This window comes from Poeciliopsis prolifica, unplaced genomic scaffold, assembly GCF_027474105.1.
Source record: "Poeciliopsis prolifica strain line A6 unplaced genomic scaffold, Auburn_PproV2 SCAFFOLD008, whole genome shotgun sequence".
NCBI lineage: Eukaryota > Metazoa > Chordata > Actinopteri > Cyprinodontiformes > Poeciliidae > Poeciliopsis > Poeciliopsis prolifica.
The window spans coordinates 4,786,658-4,805,664 of NW_026562383.1; the positions used below are offsets into that span (position 1 = coordinate 4,786,658).

Genomic DNA, 19,007 nt, shown 5'->3' on the forward strand with positions numbered 1-19,007 from the left:
TTCTCATTTCCACATCATCAAACCGTTAGTCACTCTGAGGAATCCTGACTCTGTCGGATAGGCTCTTCAAAAACCAGACTGAAATGTGGCTGAAATATTACAGTCATCAGAAATCCCACGGTTGTTGCATAATTTTGGCCAGGAAAGAAGGTTTTGAGATCACCCTATAAGTCGTAGGACACGATAAATCTAAGGTGGTAGACTTTTTAAGAAGAGGAGAAATACACCATTTTTGAATGATGAAACTTTACTAAGACTGAGGGATAAGCAAATAGTCGGCAGTACAAGGGAAAACGGCTTTAAATAGTGATGCTGCAATAATATCTATAGCAGAAGATGTTGAAATCCTTCTGTCCTCACATTTGAAGAGATGACTTGGAGAAATTTAACTTCTTTTCCACATACAGTGGGCTAGTTGTGGGAAATCAAAAGCTTTTTCGAATGCAGGAGAGTTGACTATCACAAACATGCAGTCTTCCCACACGGCTGCTTCACAGAGCCAATCTGGCTTTTCCCACAAGGTACGGACCTGATAAGGAGATTTTCATGTTTGCTGAAAACGTTAGCTTGGTAATATACATCGTGACCGCCGTGTTGAGAGAAATAAAAACGTGAAGAAAAGCAGAGGTGAACTAAAGTACGAGAGTCAATGAAACAGTGAGTTTTTAGATGATTCCACGCGTAAAGACGAATCAGAATCTGAAATAAAAAATACAATCAATACAAATATTTGAGATTTTAAGTCCCACTCGTGTTGACAGAGTCCAAGTTGTCTCTGGTCCTGCAGCTTCAGATAAAAAAATCTTTCCAAACTAAGTTTCTCCAGTTTTTAATTTAATTTAATTTATTAGGGACAGTGCACATTAATTAACAATCAATACTTATGTACAGACTGTAAATGAGCCAGATTATAGCATAATTGCTAATTTCCATCTGTAGTCCCAAGACAGGAAGACCAAAACAACAAAAAAGACATTATAAACATACAACTTTTCAGAGATCTCTGCCATAAACTCCCTTCTTCCACACATAAGCTCGTCTCCCTCACGGATTTTCCCCGCCCCGGCATTCTGTAGCCACGGTAACACACCGCCATCTGGTGGCCGCCGGGCCGAACTGCAGCCAGTGGGCCGAGCTGGGCGCGAGGCCCGGACCTCGCCCGGCCCCTTTGCTGCGCGTGTCACTTTACGAGGAAGTGGAGCCGAGATGGTCAGCGAGGAGCTGGCGTTCCGCCTCAACGACGAGGAGTACAAGAACTGGCTGAAAGCGGGACGCTGCCTGCTCCTCCTGAAGGACGGCCTCCTCCCGTTCACCGAGCAGCGGCTGAGAGCTTTCCACGGGGACCTGCTCAACCAGCGGCCTCCCCTGCGGACACCCTGCGAGACCTCTTCCTGTAAACCCCGAGGGAACGCGGTAGGATTGTTGAACATTCGTCCCTAGCCAGTCTGTCCCGTTCATAACTTCCCGCCGGTCGGTGTGTCTCATTGGGTTCTCCTTCCCGGCAGCTTGCCTCGGTGTGCAGGGGCTGCTCGGAGTGGCAGAGAGAGATCCTGAAACACCACAGGCAGCCCAGCGGCACAATCCACTGGACGAACTGCTTCCCCCCCAACTGGAGGACGGACCACTGGGAGGTGGCCAAGGTAGACCACACTGACCATCACCCTGTCCACTCGCAGAGTCAGCCTTAGTGGCGGTGCTGCTGGACTCCTTGTCCTTTATGCCACAGCTGTGGGAGGGACTTCATTGTTGCCTCCCAAACTTTGTTCCTCCACTTCTTGTGCTGGCAATTTGTGTTGATGCTCAATGCACGATTGAGCATCAACATACGTGCAAAAAACCCATCCCCCCCGAAATCGTTGGCTTCAGCATAGTGACATCAGAAACTCAGAGGGTTTGGTTGGAGTCAAGATGTCTCCACATTGGATTTTTTTTTTTTTTTTTTTTGTATTGGCTGCCAGTGCAGAGCTTGCTCACCGGGTGTCACGATAACCGATTTTGCTGGATGACATGTTATGATTTCAGATACACTGCCACTGTAGGAAGGTTGGTGTTACTCTTTTTTTTTAAATCCTCAGAATAAGATGTTTTTTCTTTTTGCGAGATGGAGAACAAAGTTTTGAGAAAGCATTTAGATTCCAATCAAACGACATTGAAAACGGATCTGAAAACGTATTATTTGAAATCAAATTCAAAAGTTGCAGGACAAAAACAGCCAGAAACCTGCGTTTGCTGTGTTCATATTTAAAAACATTGGTTAGTTCTGCATTATTTTCAGCCAAAATGATTAAGAGGCATCTGAACAGCCACTTGACTCCTGAGCTGTACACATAGAGGCTTGCAATACTGTAAAGTTCCACTAGATGGCAGTATTGTTCCTATCTGAAATAAAAAAGAAAACATACTTGCTATCTAATACCTATTATGAAATCATTAAATAAAAAGCTCCACAGCTATTTAAATTTTCTAGAGGTTCTGCTAAATTAAGGCAGAAACAATTAATTGTGATCAATCGGTTATTGGACTGATTAATTACTTAAGTAATTGATTAAGCCTTAACTCCTCAAGTGTTTTTTTTTTTTAAATATCTACTCACCCAGTTCAAAGACACAAAAGGAATGCTTTTATACTACATTTTAGTCAATAAAATGTCTAGTTTAAAGGAGGAGTCCAATTAATTATTTATTTGCATATTTTAATGTATTTCTTAGATTGTGTCAAAAAAGTTTAAATGACAAAAAATCTGTAGAATCTTCAAAACCATTCATAGATGATAACTCCTTTTTTATCCCAAGGGAAAGTACATAAAACATCAGCACAAAAAAACTCAAACATATTTACATCCATTCTGAGATAAGATGAGGTCAAGTGTAAAAAACACGTTTCAAGTTTTTCAGAACTGCGTGTGTAATTTATTTATGATCTTTTTTCTTTTCGCTCCGTCTCAAAACACGGGTAAGCACACTGGAGGCTCGTGCAGCAGAAATCACTGCCTGGACTCAGATGAAAGGTGAGACGCCTCTGCAGACGAAGTGGAAGCGCATGAAAACAAACCCGAGTCAAGATGCTCGGCGGATCGCAAATAAACGTCTCTTGATGGGATCAGGACCCGCCGTGGCCGCGAAAACCACGGCGACGTCAAACCACCACGAGTCCGTCGGGAGGGTTTGAGCTTTCTGCTCCTCCTGTTGGGTCCCCATCCTCTGCCGCTCTGTGTCTTCAGGCGTACATGCCACGAGGTCAGGCTAAGGTGAACCGCGCCGACGAGTTCGACGCCTCCGCTCTGCTCAACCTGATCAACTACTGCGACTGTTTCAGCTCCGTGGATCCAAAGCTGGTGAGGCAGGTGAGCAGTGGCGCAAGACTTACTTTGGTGACAGGACTAAAACCGCATCATCACATGTGCGTTTCTGCTTCCAGGTGATTCAGTGCAGGAACGAGCTGATGCACTCTTGCGAGTTGCGGGTGAAGGACGACTGGATGAGGCGCTACAGGTGGACTCTGAGGCACTTTGTGCAGCAGCTGAGCTTCGTGCCCCACATGCTGACCGTCGGGAGGCAAATCGAAGGCGTGAGTTTGTTTGGAGAACAGCGGCAGCTCCGCTCTCAGGCTCTTTGCAGTCGCGTTTCCCCTACAAGTGCAACTGCATACTCCATAGTTTTGAGAAATACGCTGATTTAAATATGGCCGTACACCCAAATCACCCCGACGGTAAAAAGTTTTATAAAAAAAATATGAGTTTTGTTTTTCAAATTGCTGCATTTCCACAAAGGAAATGTATTTTTGCGATACCAACATGGACAATTATATGGAGAAGCAGCTGCTGTCGTCATGTTTTAAGTTGTTTCTTTTCTTTTTCTTTTTTTGCGATCCAGATGCTGACCGTAGATCTTTCAATACGCGTGTTTGGTGTCGACCGACTGGACTCCGCCGTCGCGATGGCCGCATCAGACCCCGACTTGCTGGAGCCCGACGCCGAGTCGGTCAGCCGGTGGGAATCCGAGCTCCTGGGGGAGATGCTGCGGGAGTGTCTGTGTGCTCCCAACGAGGAAGACGAGGATGCAAAGACGCAGGTAGGCTGAACAAAAACCGCACACTTGCATTATTTTTACTTTCTATTTTTTATTGAACAAGACGTAAAGACACACGTTTCCCCTCCCCCCGTTTCCTCAGGACGCGGAGCAGCTCAAACGGCTGCAGGGCTTCCTCCAGGCAAACAAAGATCTAGGAGAGAAGTTCTCCTCTGAGCTCCAAGCGATCGACTCTCTGCAGGCTAAAGGAGGAGAAGAGGGTTGAAAGAGAACCAGAGTACGTTTCACACTCGATGTGGACTTGTGCTTCTTGCTTGAAATGGGCTATGGTCAGATCAAGTCGGGAAACAACTGTACAGAGTTTATTGTTTTGACTGCATGCACTTATTAAGAAGAATACGGGGATAAACACAAAATGTAAAAAAATCTTTTCTTTTTTTAAGAAAGAACTTTAGCTACCAGTGATATCAACTGTCTGTTTATATTTCTAGCAAAAATATCCAGAGACTTTTTTTTTCAATAGCTTACTGTTTCAACACCAAATGTGCCTCGACTTAAAGGGCTTTTGTTTTATACGTTTTATGTTGGAGAAGGCTATTAATAGTTTTTCTCCACGTTTAACAGCAATAATCCTCCATTGCGACAGCATGTCTGTGTTTTTACCAATGACCTGATTCACAACTTTGACTGTTCTCCTGTTCAAACAGGGTCAAAATCCTACAGTCCGGTTCAAATAAAACTTGGAAACAAGGAAATGTTCGATCCATTGTTTCTTTGCTGTAGTCGAGGTTCTCGGCAATAAATCTAATCCTGTTGGGAAAACCTTAAATCACGGTAAATGTTTATATTCCCGGTCTGAACCTGAGCCGAAATTCAGGCCAAAAATGAATTGCTTTGTGGCCGGGTCAAAAATGCTGAATTTAAAGTTGCGTTAATCCACTTGTGGTCTGAGGAGAGGGGAAGGCAGTTAACTGTGTCTGAAGAAATGAAGGTTCAGAAGTTTGTTCGGCGCTAACGATGCGCACACAGCCACAACCTCTTCTGCTCTTATCAATCTCATGTCTCAGGAGATTCGCACTCGACTCATCCTGCGGTTACAACCAGCAACCAGATGGAGGTGGCTGAGTCTTTCTGTTTTAGTCTTTAAAGAAAGGCTAAAAACAAAAGTGGAAGCAGATTAATTGGAATAATATGTCGGGTTTACTTCAGGCTCGGCTCTGAATACAGAGACGATGCTGTTGGGCTTGGGTCGGGTTACTTTTAAAAAAAAATTTCATTCATGATCTAATTGGAGTTCCTGCCAAGAAGAGAAGTCAAACATGCAGCCAGTGTTCAGATGGACGCTTGTTGAAGACGTCATCAAGGTGCAATTTGTCAAGGGACGTTTCCAGAAACCGCACAGCTTTGGAAAGCCCAGTTGGTTTCCTCAGGTAAACTGGCAGTCAGATTTTGGACCCAGATAAGGCAGCCAATTCTTCCTCTGGTCCTGGTTCTGGTGCCGAGAGCAGAAAGCTCCAAAGAGATTTATCGTCATGTTTCACTTCCCTTCTAAGATAAAGTCAATGTTGCATTTCAGTGGGGGCCAAAACGATTAACTGGATCAATCGTGACGCGTCGGGTCATTGGAAAAAAAAAAAAATCAACTCATTTAATCATTTAGTCGTCAAATGGAGTTTACAGACTCAAAGAGATAAAGACGATATTCTGAAGCAGCAGTAATTAAGACAAATCTGTACAACATATACATTTAAGACAAAAACATCTTTGTAAACGTGTTTTACAGGCAAATGTACTGAAAGAATGCAATGTAGTTACATTTTAAGCAATAAGATGTTTAATCTATTGTTTATTTGCATCTTAATGTATCTCAAATGTTGCATATAAATGTTATTATTATGTTATTATTTCACGGGACAGGTGTTATGAATAAAATGGACATAACACCTGTCATAAACACGGAGCCTTTATGAATACCTGACTGTTGTCATGAAGTGTCATTTGGTAAATAATGACGCTTTTAATGTGAAGTTGCATTAAAAGCGCCAACTCTGTATTCTTTCGTGAACAATGACACTTTAATGCAAAGCTGGCGCTTCGAATGGACTTTTAATGCGACTTTTAAAGTCATGATTTGTCATTATTTACCAAATGACACTTCATGACAGCATTCATAAAGACTCCTTCATGTTTATGATGGTGCCATGTCAGTACTTACGCGCACACTGCCAAGCATCACCCGCAAATTGTCTTCGTCCAGGTTCCTGGAAAACGGATGAACTTTGGACCACTGTCGAATACGAGAGGGCGAGTTGCACATCAAAAACGAAACTGCGCCTTATGAAAAGACTCAAATACACAAGAGCGTTTCTTTTCTCTCAGACAAGATTAGGGTTTTTGTGAAGCAATCATGAATCATGAAAAGCTCCGAATATCAGCCAGTTTTGACCAAAAGGTTTCAGGCGTCCTCTGGGAAGAGATTTTATCCTTCAGCATCACGCTTTCAAAGTGGGATGAAAAACAAACCAAAAAAAGAGACCAAAACGACTTTGTGAGAGGATAATTCATGTTTTTGGAATGACGATTATCAGAATGAAAAACTAAATAAAACTAAATAATAATACATTTCTATTGGGGCCTGCCATAGAAATGTATGGCAGGCGCCTATTGTTCTTCACCTCAAAATATCTGCCTCTTCCTACCACCGTTAATGCAGCCCGTACCGCTGTATATGTAATATGTATATTGTGCCCCTCACAATATACATATTAAAATGTGCGGCTCGGTCCCGTGAGGGGAACTATTACTGTTGTTGGGATTTCGAGTAACTGTGGCGACAAAACAAAACACTGACGCAAAACAGAGTCAGTTTCACTGAAAACAGACAGAATTTTGTCTCCCTCTGAGCTGCTCTTTAGAAGTACAATGATTGCAAAATGTCAGAATTATAAACGTGGTGGAACAACTGCTATGAACTCATTGCATCTCTGAATACTGCTGTTGGTTATATCTTACATCATAAAGTGGTGGCAAAAGCAACAAAAAATCTAGTCTGGACTTAAGATGGAGTAAATGCACACATATTCATAACATACTTTGATTAAATCCATAAATTTCAGTACTGAAAGAATTGCTTTATACCAGGCGAGTCTCTCTAACCTGAGAATGTGAATCAGTACTGAGATGATTCTGTGCCTTCAAATAATTGTAACAATGCTCCTTGAGAAGATTCATAACTTATAACTTATAAGTGTGAAACAGGAAGAGGTTTGAAAAAACAGTCTGTGTGCATCACTCAAGAGAGATTCATTTGATGCATCAAAGAGTGATGTCATCACTGCTGATGTCATTGTTACCATTGAACAATGACATGGTGCGTTCACATCAAACACGTTTTGAGCGTCAGGCAATTCTGGTTTATATTCAAAGTCTATGTGGAGCTTTGGATGCACTAGATGTGTCAAACGCTCCAACTGCATGCAATGCATCCATCCGATCCGTCCGTCCAATCCGATCCGTCCGTCCAATCCGTCCGTCCATCCGTTCCGATCCGTCCGTCTGTCCGATCCATCCATCCATCCATCGCAGGGGTAGCAGCTTAAGAAAGGAGGCCCAGACCCTTCCCAGCCACTTGTCCTCCACTGTGTCCTGGGTCGTCCCCGGGGTCTGAAACACCTCACCAGGGAGGCGACCAGGAGGCATCTTGACCAGATGCCCGAGCCTCTTCAGCTGCCAATCTGCCTGTCAATGAAGGGCCAGGGAGAGCTGCAGATCACCTCCATCAGGATTGATTGATTTGAGAAATAAATCAGTTTCTCAAGTTGTTTGAATTCTAGTTTAACATCTAGACTCTGCAACATCGGAGAAGTTAAAGACGGACTCACAGTTCATCAGAGCCACCAGTTTCAGCGCCTCTTCAGCAAATCTGTTCCCAGCCGTTGAACCACTGAGTTATGAGTTGGTTTGAACTAATGCTGTAACAGTTCAGCTCTCAAACTGAACTGCTACAACATTATGATCAGGCCTGTAACGACCACGACAACAAACGACGTGACGTGTCCCGCAACTTTTGCTGTACGCAGCTTTTTGAGCAAACTGTTGTCAAAGCCTTTAAAGGCCTTCTTCATTTGTTTCTGCAGAAGTTCGATCATCTTGGCGATGACGTGTTCGTCTTTCGTTTCCAGCAGGTTCTTTAGCTGAGAGCTGCTGAACGTCTTCTTCAGCTCGACGAGAACTTTGCTGCACATGGTTCTGCGCTTCTTGGACGTTGTAGCAAATTCTTTGGCATTGTGAGACCTTCTGCCATCCTGTCTACAATCTTCTGGATGAAGGCAGTTTCCTCTTTGCCAAGCTGCTCCAAAGCTTTCAAAGCTCCGCAGTCGATGAGCAACCCGAGCTGCAGGTTTGCTGCAAACAGCTTCAGCTTGTTCCCTTCCAGGACCTTCTCCATCGGGTCAGGAACATCGGGACAGTTAAAAAAGATCCGTTTTACGTTCATCTCTCTAAAAGTCTGAACAACACAATTCTGGTGTGAAAACTCTTCGAACTTCTGTTTGTTTGTGAGGAGTCACTGAGGGAGACGGCGACTCAAAACCTGTCAAAGCCTTTCAGTGATGTCATGTCAGTGACATCATAGGGCATGACGTCTCATCAAGTCTCCCGTTTTTGGCCAGGAGATTATTTGTAGTAGTAATTCTTTTGAACACGAGTTATTATGTGTTTGTTTGTTGTTGCTTTTGACCAATAAGATGCACAGAACTTCCGGTTGTGAGATGATAGAAAGTATCTTTATCTCAGGTTGGCGCTCTGCAGAGCCTTTTATCTTAAATAAGGTGTCATCTATTTCTCTCACTTGTTAGCCATGTTTAGTATATTGAATGTAGTGAGTCAATTACACACAACATGCTGGTGATGGTCCACATGCTACTGACACGCTAAAGCATGCTAAAATTAACATATTTGTAAAATTAGCATAAAATTAGTAACATGGTTCAAGTCCATGTTACTCACTTTTTTTTTGTTTTGCTAAGCTTAGCATTGATGCTCATTTTTAAAACGCTGGTCCAAAGTGACGGTCACACTTTGTCAGGACCCGGTTAAATTTCTTCGGTTCTTCTAGTTTACAACTTTTTTCTTCTGAAAACTGAATACACAAATAACGATGGATTTTGGAGAAGGTTTTGGTGACGTCACGATGTGTGTTGGCCAAAGACCATAACAATCTGAAAACACAGCAAAGGAAGAAAGAAGCTTCAACAAACCACGAGGCGAGAAGTGTGAAAACATACGCAACTGGTCGACTTTCAACAGACTCCTGTTTGGTTTTTTTGTTCTTTTTTAAAAATTTTTTAGCTGAACTGCACAGAACGGGTGTGAGGTTAACGAGTTAACACAGTCATGAAGTCATCACTTTACATGGCAGCAAGCTTTCGTTTCGCACTTTGGCACGACGCTCAATCTAATGCTTCGCTTTGAATTTGAAATCTTTCTTTCTTTTTGTTTGTCACAAACGCAGCGACGGGGAAGGAGCTCTCATGGTTCAGACCGGTTCTAGATCGATCTCTATATTCCGTTCCATCCTGTCGTCGCCGTTTGTCTTGCCCCAGAGGCCTGACCTTTCTCAGGTGAAATGTTTTTTGTCATTTTAATTTTTTTTTTTTATTTAAAACTCGTGAGCAGGCCTGAGGCGTTCAGATGAAACCACAGCTGCTATTGATGTGTAGCTGCGGGCGTTGGGTGGAGCTCGGGGGGCCGCTGGTTGTTTTGTCCGCTTCAGGGCCGCGTCTGTTCGCCCGAATCCTCTCCTCTCGCCACTGAATCGCTGCATTTTATCCAATCTGTCTTTGGTTTGTTTAAAACACAAACCAAAGACAGATTGGGTAAAAAAAATACAATTTAAAATCGATTAAATTCGATCGAACAATTCAAAGGAGAAAAAGCAAAAGAAAAAAGAAAAAAAAGAAAATGAGAGTAATTCTTTTCTGCTCCACCCCTGAACTCTTTAATGTGGTTTAAAAGAAAAAAAAGTCATCACATGCATGCTGCAGTTTTGTGTCTGCATGACAGAAAAGTGTGAAAACCAGAAAAGCTTTTCCTGCCTTGTATAACCTTTTGCACACTGTCTTTCTCTCTCTCTGTCTCTGTGTGTGTGTCTCGGTGTGCAGCAGAGTGCCTTCACCTCCACCTGCAGAGAGCGAAGCAGATGGATGCACTTGGCTCTGAGGGCGCCATGGAGTCGCAGGGCGCCGCCATTCGCTCCATCTACTACGGCCGGATCGGGAGCAAAGTCACCGAGAAGCTGCTGGAGATGTACGGACACGACGGCAGCTTTCTGCTGAGGGACAGCGAGACGGTGCCCGGGGCCTACTGTCTGTGCGTGAGGTGACGTCTCCCTTCTCGCTTCTTGGTTTTGATCTAAACGTGAAAACCAGACAGACTTTTGCTGATTTTTCGCCTCACGGTTTTCTCTTGGCGGCGTTTTCTCTGTTGGGTAACACCACAACTCTTTTCCTTTTCTCGATGTCAACGGTTTTCTCGCATGTTTCAGAGAAAAGATGCTCAGCAGAAATGAAATATGTGGAAGCTTTCGCTTTGCAGCTTGGTGCGCAGACTTGAGAAATAAACGCAAGGAACGGAAACAAAAAAAGCAGGCGGAAACGACTCTGACGGCCAACGAAAGCCGCCTCGCCAGCCGTGATCTCGGCGTTTTCTCTTCGTCTGCGGCGGTACGGTCTCTGCCACGCATCGTTGCTTGAAATACGACTCGGTTTTCTATAACTGAAAAGCGCTGAGGTCATGGGGCAGGAGCAGAAAAACTCTCTTTTCTAATGATTATTAAAATCATTTTCAATGTACAATTAAAAAACTATATTTGTGTAAATACCAAAAGACTAATTACCATTTGGTGTAAAGTACGGCACTTTGAACTCCTAATCTGTCTTAATTTTACATCTGAAGTATCCTGAGTAATTTTGGTGAATTGACTGTAAGGCTTTCAGCTCTTTAAACAGATTCCAATATGCAACCTAAAAATAATAATAATTGTTTGCTGTGCTTCTTGGTAATAAATCTTTTATTGGATTCATTTTGTCTACATTTTTAAACATTTTTATTATTATTATTATTATTATTATTATTAGGCTGTGCAGCAATCAAAACTATTGTCTGAATGTCGAAAGTAAACGGCTTCACCTTCCCAAGTGGAGCGTTACTGTAAAATACCTGGTGACATTTTTTGGCTTTTGGTTTATTTTGATCTTAACGAAGATGGGGAAAACGTAAAGGCCGAGACAGAAATGAAAATGGAGCAGAGAGCGTTGGACAAACAGCATGCGTACATGTAACAACATCACAGGAAAGCACCCTGCACTAGTCAATGTCATATATTTAGTGACAGCCACAGACCAAGTCAGTGTGTCTCTGAACACCTGCGTTGGTTCTGTGCAGGGTCGGACCACGATAAGAAACCAAGCTTTCAGCCGTGCACATCAATTGGACTTTGACTAGGCCCCCCTAGGAGATCCTTTTTGCACATTTTTGTTTTCAGTTTCGTCGACTCGTTGTGACTCTCGAGTGCTCCGCAGAGCATAATACTGCCGCCACCATGTTTGATTGTTAGTAAAATGTTACTTTTCTGAAATGCTAATTTCACCTAAAAAGTTTCATGTTTGTTAGTTTGCACAATATTTTTCCCCAAAAAAAATCCTGGGTTGCGTGGAGGTGTTTACTGGCCGCTGTGAAATGGGTCTTTGCGTTCTTTACGGCCTTGAGCTTCTCTGTGTTGTCCTCAAATCGTGAACTTTAACTAGGCCAGGAGAGGTCTGCAGCGCTTTAGATATTGCTCCTGGTTGTGTCATCAAGCCACTGTTGAAGTCATGCTGGCAGGTCAACCACTTCCTTGATGTTCCCGGTTCTTTCTTGTGGATGCCGTCTCTCCCTGTGGTTTGCTGGAGAACCAAACGCTGAGAAATGACCTTTTGACCTTTCCCTGACTGATAGATGGTAGTGAGTTTTTTTTTTCATGGATTTTTTTTCTTGGATTTCTCTTGGGACGTGTTGCTTTCAGACATTGTCCAGCATCCGCGTCCTGTTTGCAATTTCTCGACTCGACATCGATGAGGTTTTACTCAGTTCGTGCTTCATCTGAGCCCAGGTTGGTTTCCATGTCTTCTTTTCATTCATATTTAATCAGTAAAACTGCTCTTTGGTTTATATGCATTTGATTGTCTTCAACATTTAAATTTGACAAAAAATAAAAAGAGAAAAAAAAACCTGGATAAGCAAATAATCACGTAAATATTCCAAATATGTTTCTAGACAAACTAAAAATAAATTTTCTCAAATCATAAAATGTGAGCAATAAGTAAATGTGACTCAGGAATTTATGGAAAAATCCTCGAGAATTATTACTGGAATCAAAGTTTAAACTTAATAGAAGTTCTACCATTAAATATTTCAGGTCAGATACTTCCTGATGAGGAATGTTGGCACCAAACGGGACAAAAAAAAAAAAAAAAAAGAAACCAAATAGACGTAATTCACTTCTAATTTGATCTGAATTTAAAACGCTCTGAGTGGCGAACCGTCAGCGTCTCATCAGTCAATAAGTTGAAGCTCGAAGAGCTTTAGGACGTGTTGAGACGTTTTATGTCTGCTTTTGTAAAACGGTGAAATGGATGGAAGACCCTCCACTGAGGCTGAATGGCGCTCCATGTGCTTACAGCTCCCCGTTATCGCTGATATGAGCAGTTCTATCTGGGACACACAGGATGTCTGTCTCACCTCTGTGAGTTTGGAAAAAAATCTCCACCGCGTCCTAAAAATCTCTCTCACCTCAAAACAAACAAACATGTCCCCACTTTCCTAAAATAACGGCCTACGTCTTTTGTTTTTGGTCTAAAATATCTTTTTGTCAAATCTTTTGCTTTGGTCAAACCTGCAAAGCCAACTCACTAATTTCCGACTGTAGAGTTCAATTCAGTCCATCCCGTCTCTGATGGCTGTTCACGGGTCAAACAAGGAACCAGAAACTGTTTTTTGTGTTTTGTTTTTTTTTTCCTGGAAACCTGACGCATTGTTGAGGCAGCCTGATTCTTCGCAGAATCCCAATAAAACCCTGAAAAAGATTATTTTCAACACTAGGAAAATACTCACAGTCAAATCACAGAAATCAAGTAGAAATCAAAATGCCGTTAACATACGTAAAGCTGCTCTGACGAGTCATTTGGGAACTGAAGCCTTGTTTCTGAAGAAACCCATCACACAAAAACACAAAGCAGAACGAAAGCGAAATGCCCCCAAAAAATATTGGAAGCACTGTTTAAAATTAAAAACTATTGCGGTAAAATGAGAACGTTTCAGGCAAAAGCGGCGCCGCTGAGCAGAGCGACTGATGTCTGCTTTCACAGCGAGTGAGCCCCCAACATCAGTGAGTCACCGGCGGCCTCAGATCCACACGGCGTGCCCATTTCAGACCTTTTCTCATTCCGGTTTCGCAGAAGTGGTCTGAAAGCAGTTTCTGTTTCACAGGAAGGCGCCGTTTGTGCACACCTACAGGCTGGAGCGCGACGGCGGCGGCTGGTACCTCCAGGTGGGTGAACTTCAGAGGAGCAGGTGACACTTGTACAGACTCTGAAACGCAGACCAGGAAGTCGGTCGCTGTTTCCACTCAGCGAACACAAACGCTGCTAAAAGAGAAAAAGAAGAAGAAAAAAAAGAAGACAGCTTGTTTTTCTGAAGATTTCTTCTGGGGTTTTTTGTTTGTTTCTTTGTTTTGTGTTGGGTTTTTTTTTTTGTTTTGTTTTTTTGGGTATCAATTTATCACGTGCAAAATAAAATCTCACAAAATGAACTTCTATAAATATTCAATTTAAGATATTTGCCAAATTAACCTGACCTCATGTGGAAGGGTAACGCTTGGCATCCGCCGCCAACAAGCATGCGTGATAACTGGCCATGAGTTGTTTACGTCACTGTGGAGGAATTTTAACCTGGTTGTGCTCATGGTGCGCCATTTAACTATAGATTTAAGTCCTTACTTTGACTAGACCACTCCAAAATCTTCATAAAACATTTGCTTTGAGCCAATCTGAGGTGGGCCTGCCGGTGCGCTTTGGGTCATTGTCCTGCTGTGTGATCCCAGAGAGATTGGGCTTCATTTTGATAGTCTGGCCACTCATGAGAATGTTCTCCAAATCTTTAGAAATGTCACCCATCAGTCTTTCTGTACTGACAGATTTGAGGGAATCTCCTTCAGATTGTGGCATGGGGTGCTGCTTTTTGAGATCTTTTATCCTCCTTCCTGTTGTCAGGCAGGATCTATTCAACCAACCTTCATGTGTAGCACTGGCCAGGATGGATGTATAGAAATACACTGCAAACACAAAATCTCACCAAAAACTTTTGCTATTGACTCAAACGCCTCATTATACTTGATTTAAGACAAAGCTAACTTACAAGAAGCTTTTTTAGCAAGATAGTAGTTTTTTAAGTAAATAATCCCATAATATTGATTAAAAATCCCTAATAATTACATTCAAAATAGGAAAAATGTTTTGTTATAAGTGAGTTATAATCTGCCGGTGGAAGTAGGACTTTTTCATCACTATTAAGGAATTACTGACTTATAAAAAGCTGTTTATTGCTGAAAAGTTACTTGTTAGTTAGTTTAGTCTCATTTCATGTGTCCTAAGATATTTGCACAACAAAATTTCCTGGTAAGATTTTGTGTTTTTTTAAGTGTAGTCTGGCCCGAAGGTGTGTTGAAGGGTTGAAACATTCAAATTAAGGGTGAGGGAAAAAAAAAATCTGAAAGGGTACCAAAAAAATGTTCACAACGGTTTGAATGTGTGTGTGTGTGTGTGTGTGTGTGTGTGGTGTGTGTGTGTGTGTGTGTGTGTGTGTGTGTGTGTGTGTGTGTGTTTTGCAGGATTTAAGAGGCAGACTGCTGAGGTTTGGGACCGTTGAATCGCTGATCGATCACTACAGAAGCCATCCGACCTGCCATCAGAGCGTAGCTCCCCTCACTCTCCCTCTGGACCGAACGACGGTACCGAGGAACTGGATTCAAGGTGCGACGCAAAAACAGGTTTAAAAGCAAAAAAAAAAAAAAAGAAACTCGCTGCCGCATGCTGTGCATGATCGATATGAGTCAGAGATTTCTAATGGTTTTGATTTGCAAAAAACAAGAAGAGGTAGCGTCTGCCTCGCATTCCTCCTGAACTCTCCCACCGTTTCCTCCACCGCAGGACTCGTCTACATGGAGATGAACGGCGGCAGCGGCCAGTCTGGCCAGTGAGACCCCGTCGCCACGCTGACCGCTCTCGGATCATCTTCTTCCATCTGTTGCTGCAGCCGAAACCTTTCCATATTTATTTTTGTGTTTAAAGTTCTGGGAAGGGCTCTGAAGAGTTTTTATAATTTTTTATGATAATTGTTTTGTTTTGCCGGTGTGTGTGGTGAAGGTGTTTCTGCCTTGAATTGATGCAGTGTGATTACGGGGTGTAATCCTCCGTCTGATCTCCTGTGGTTTCCTCGCTGCAGACCTGCGTCCTTTATCTGAGCTCCATCGCTGCCTGTCTGCCAGAGACGGTTTCGGCTCGCAGCACCGACGCTTTCCTTCAGATTTCGCAGCAAAGGGATTTTCTGCGCGCTTCAGCTTGCAGCTCACAGCTCTGTTTTGAACCTCTTTATGTGAGTTTTGAGCCTCTTTATTCTCTGAAAGGCATCAGAGAAAAAAGACGCCTTCACTGCTGCAGCAGCGAAGGAAACGGATTGTTTCCTGCGGGACTGATTGTTTCACCGCAAGAGTTTTAATTGCTCGTTTTTGCACCACAAACCTCAACTCAGCATCAGATAAAAAAAAAAAAAAAAAAAAGCCTATAAAGCTGTTGCATCTGACCGCTCGTTTGCAGAGCATGTGTGGTTTTATTCACTTCCTTTTTGTGATATAAACAAGTTAATTGTTGAGGGGTTGAATTTGTCACCTAAACCTTTAGCTTTTGCTGCATGCAACTAGTATTTAATATAGTAAAGAATTTCACCGGACATTTAGCCGACCCTTTTTTTTTTCTTTTTTTTTTCTTTTCTTGTTTTTTTGTAGTGTTTTGAGTCATTTGTTGAGAATTGCAACAATATTTCTTGTAGCTTCGTTAACGCGTCTGAAAACTGGATGGCTGAAGTGATTAATTTAATTTATATAGCGCTAATTCACCGGGTGTCATCTCATTGCCCTTTTCAAAAATAATAAAAACAGTTCAATCGAAAAATACAGCCTGATTCCAAGTCAAGTACCAATGTTAGCATTGATCCTAGTTATCAAATAGTTCAGTTTCTTATTCAAATTGGCTAAAATGTTATGTTGTGGACTTGGCTGCAATCCTTCATACCGATCATGCACATGGCGATGGCGAACAAGAAAAACTCCCCTTTTACAGGAAGAAACTGCCAACAGAATCAGAACCTGGCTCAGCGGGAATCTGCCACCACCGACTGAAGGTTTGAAGAACAGAGACACAGAAAAGAACGAAACAAATGCAAGATTCAAGACTGTCTTATATGTTCAAACAAAAGCAGAATCCACATACATCACTTATATGTGTAAAAATCTAAGAATATAATCACCCGCTGAAATTCTTGGAAGAAAGAAGCCGCCATTCATTCAAGAATTTTGTCTGTGGCTAAGAAGTAACAGACTCATTTACAGTCTGAATAATTCCTATAAAACAAACACAACTGAAGTAATTGTGATTAAAAAATAAGTTTTTTCACTTGGTGACAGTATTTAGGAACTTTTAATAAGTTATTTTCCAGGAGCATAAACATGCCAGATATCTCCACATGGTTCAAATTTTGGGTGAAGAATTTATCATAAAATGTTGTGCTTTTAATTGAAAACATAGAAAAAGAAAAATGTGACCCCACATGACTTTCAACTTGTTGATTTTAGCCCCAGGTCTGTGTTAAAGTTTTGGACACCATTGCTTTAGAGGTAATTTATGTCATTGGTTTTTCAAAAAAAACAAAAAAACAAAACAAAAAAAGTTTCATACTAGAACATTCCTGAAGAAATTTAACCAGGTCCTGACAAAGTGTGACCGTCACTTTGGACCCAGCGTTCTAAAAATGAGCATCAATGCTAAGCTTAGCAAAAAAAAAAAAAGTGAGTAACATGTTGAACCATGTTACTAATTTTATGCTAATTTTACAAATATGTTAATTTTAGCATGCTTTAGCGTGTCAGTAGCATGTGGACCATCACCAGCATGTTGTGTGTAATTGACTCACTACATTCAATATACTAAACATGGCTAACAAGTGAGAGAAATAGATGACACCTTATTTAAGATAAAAGGCTCTGCAGAGCGCCAACCTGAGATAAAGATACTTTCTATCATCTCACAACCGGAAGTTCTGTGCATCTTATTGGTCAAAAGCAACAACAAATAAACACATAATAACTCGTGTTCAAAAGAATTAATACTACGAATAATCTCCCGGCTGAAAACGGGAGACTTGATGAGACGTCATGCCCTATGATGTCACTGACATGACATCACTGAAAGGCTTTGACAGCTTTTGAGTCGCCGTCTCCCTCAGTGACTCCTCACAAACAAACAGACATTCGAAGAGTTTTCACACCAGAATTGTGTTGTTCAGACTTTTAGAGAGATGAACGTAAAACGGATCTTTTTTAACTGTCCCGATGTTCCTGACCCGATGGAGAAGGTCCTGGAAGGGAACAAGCTGAAGCTGTTTGCAGCAAACCTGCAGCTCGGGTTGCTCATCGACTGCGGGGCTTTGAAAGCTTTGGAGCAGCTTGGCAAAGAGGAAACTGCCCTCATCCAGAAGATTGTAGACAGGATGGCAGAAGGTCTCACAATGCCAAAGAAATTTGCTACAACGTCCAAGAAGCGCAGAACCATGTGCAGCAAAGTTCTCGTCGAGCTGAAGAAGACGTTCAGCAGCTCGCAGCTAAAGAACCTGCTGGAAACGAAAGACGAACACGTCATCGCCAAGATGATCGAACTTCTGCAGAAACAAATGAAGAAGGCCTTTAAAGGCTTTGACAACAGTCTGCTCAAAAAGCTGCGTACAGCAAAAGTTGCGGGACACGTCACGTCGTTTGTTGTCGTGGTCGTTACAGGCCTAATCATAATGTTGTAGCAGTTCAGTTTGAGAGCTGAACTGTTACAGCATTAGTTCAAACCAACTCATAACTCAGTGGTTCAACGGCTGGGAACAGATTTGCTGAAGAGGCGCTGAAACTGGTGGCTGCTGATGAACTGTAAGTCCGTCTTTAACTTCTCCGATGTTGCAGAGTCTAGATGTTAAACTAGAATTCAAACAACTTGAGAAACTGATTGATTTCTCAAATCAATCAATCCCGATGGAGGTGATCTGCAGCTCTCCCTGGCCGCTTGATTGGCAGGTGAAGAGGCTCGGGCATCTGGTCAAGATGCCTCCTGGTCGCCTCCCTGGTGAGGTGTTTCAGACCACGGGGACGACCCAGGACACAGTGGAGGACAAGTGGCTGGGAATGGTCTGGGCCTCCTTTCTTAAGCTGCTACCCCTGCGATGGATGGACGGACGGATCGGACGGATTGGACGGACGGGTCGGAACCTTCGGACGGACGGATCGGATGAATTGGACGGACAGATCAGATTGGACGGATGGATCGGATGGATGCATTGCATGCAGTTGGAGCGTTTGACACATCTCGTCCATCCAAAGCTCCACATTTACTTCGAATATAAACCAGAATTGCCTGACGCTCAAAACGTGTTTGATGTGAACGCACCATTAGAATGTTCAGCTTCAATGGTAACAATGACATCAGCAGTGATGACATCACTCTTTGATGCATCAAATGAATCTCTCTTGAGTGAAGCACACAGACTGTTTTTTCAAACCTCTTCCTGTTTCACACTTATAAGTTATAAGTTATGAATCTTCTCAAGGAGCATTGTTACAATTATTTGAAG

At 42.5% G+C, this 19,007-nt stretch overlaps 2 protein-coding genes across 4 annotated transcripts; both read left to right on the top strand.

Moving 5' to 3' along the window:
• Positions 1-1,188: 1,188 nt before the first annotated feature.
• On the top strand, positions 1,189-10,252 carry LOC129362221 (uncharacterized protein CXorf38-like). Of its 3 annotated transcripts, XM_055033656.1 has the most exons (7): positions 1,189-1,413; positions 1,506-1,640; positions 3,221-3,343; positions 3,418-3,567; positions 3,873-4,070; positions 4,171-4,305; positions 10,193-10,252. In XM_055033656.1, exons 1-6 carry the CDS (start codon positions 1,207-1,209, stop codon positions 4,291-4,293), a joined length of 936 nt encoding a protein of 311 aa, XP_054889631.1. In that variant the 5' UTR covers positions 1,189-1,206; the 3' UTR covers positions 4,294-4,305; positions 10,193-10,252. The 3 variants fall into 3 exon arrangements, with proteins under 3 accessions (XP_054889631.1, XP_054889630.1, XP_054889632.1); XM_055033655.1 differs by lacking the exon at positions 10,193-10,252 and having other exon boundaries at positions 4,171-4,783; XM_055033657.1 differs by lacking the exon at positions 10,193-10,252 and having other exon boundaries at positions 3,221-3,334; positions 4,171-4,783.
• On the top strand, positions 10,228-15,909 carry LOC129362223 (SH2 domain-containing protein 1A-like). The gene is made up of 4 exons (XM_055033658.1): positions 10,228-10,406; positions 13,554-13,614; positions 14,953-15,094; positions 15,272-15,909. Exons 1-4 carry the CDS (start codon positions 10,228-10,230, stop codon positions 15,319-15,321), a joined length of 432 nt encoding a protein of 143 aa, XP_054889633.1. The 3' UTR covers positions 15,322-15,909.
• Positions 15,910-19,007: the final 3,098 nt, after the last annotated feature.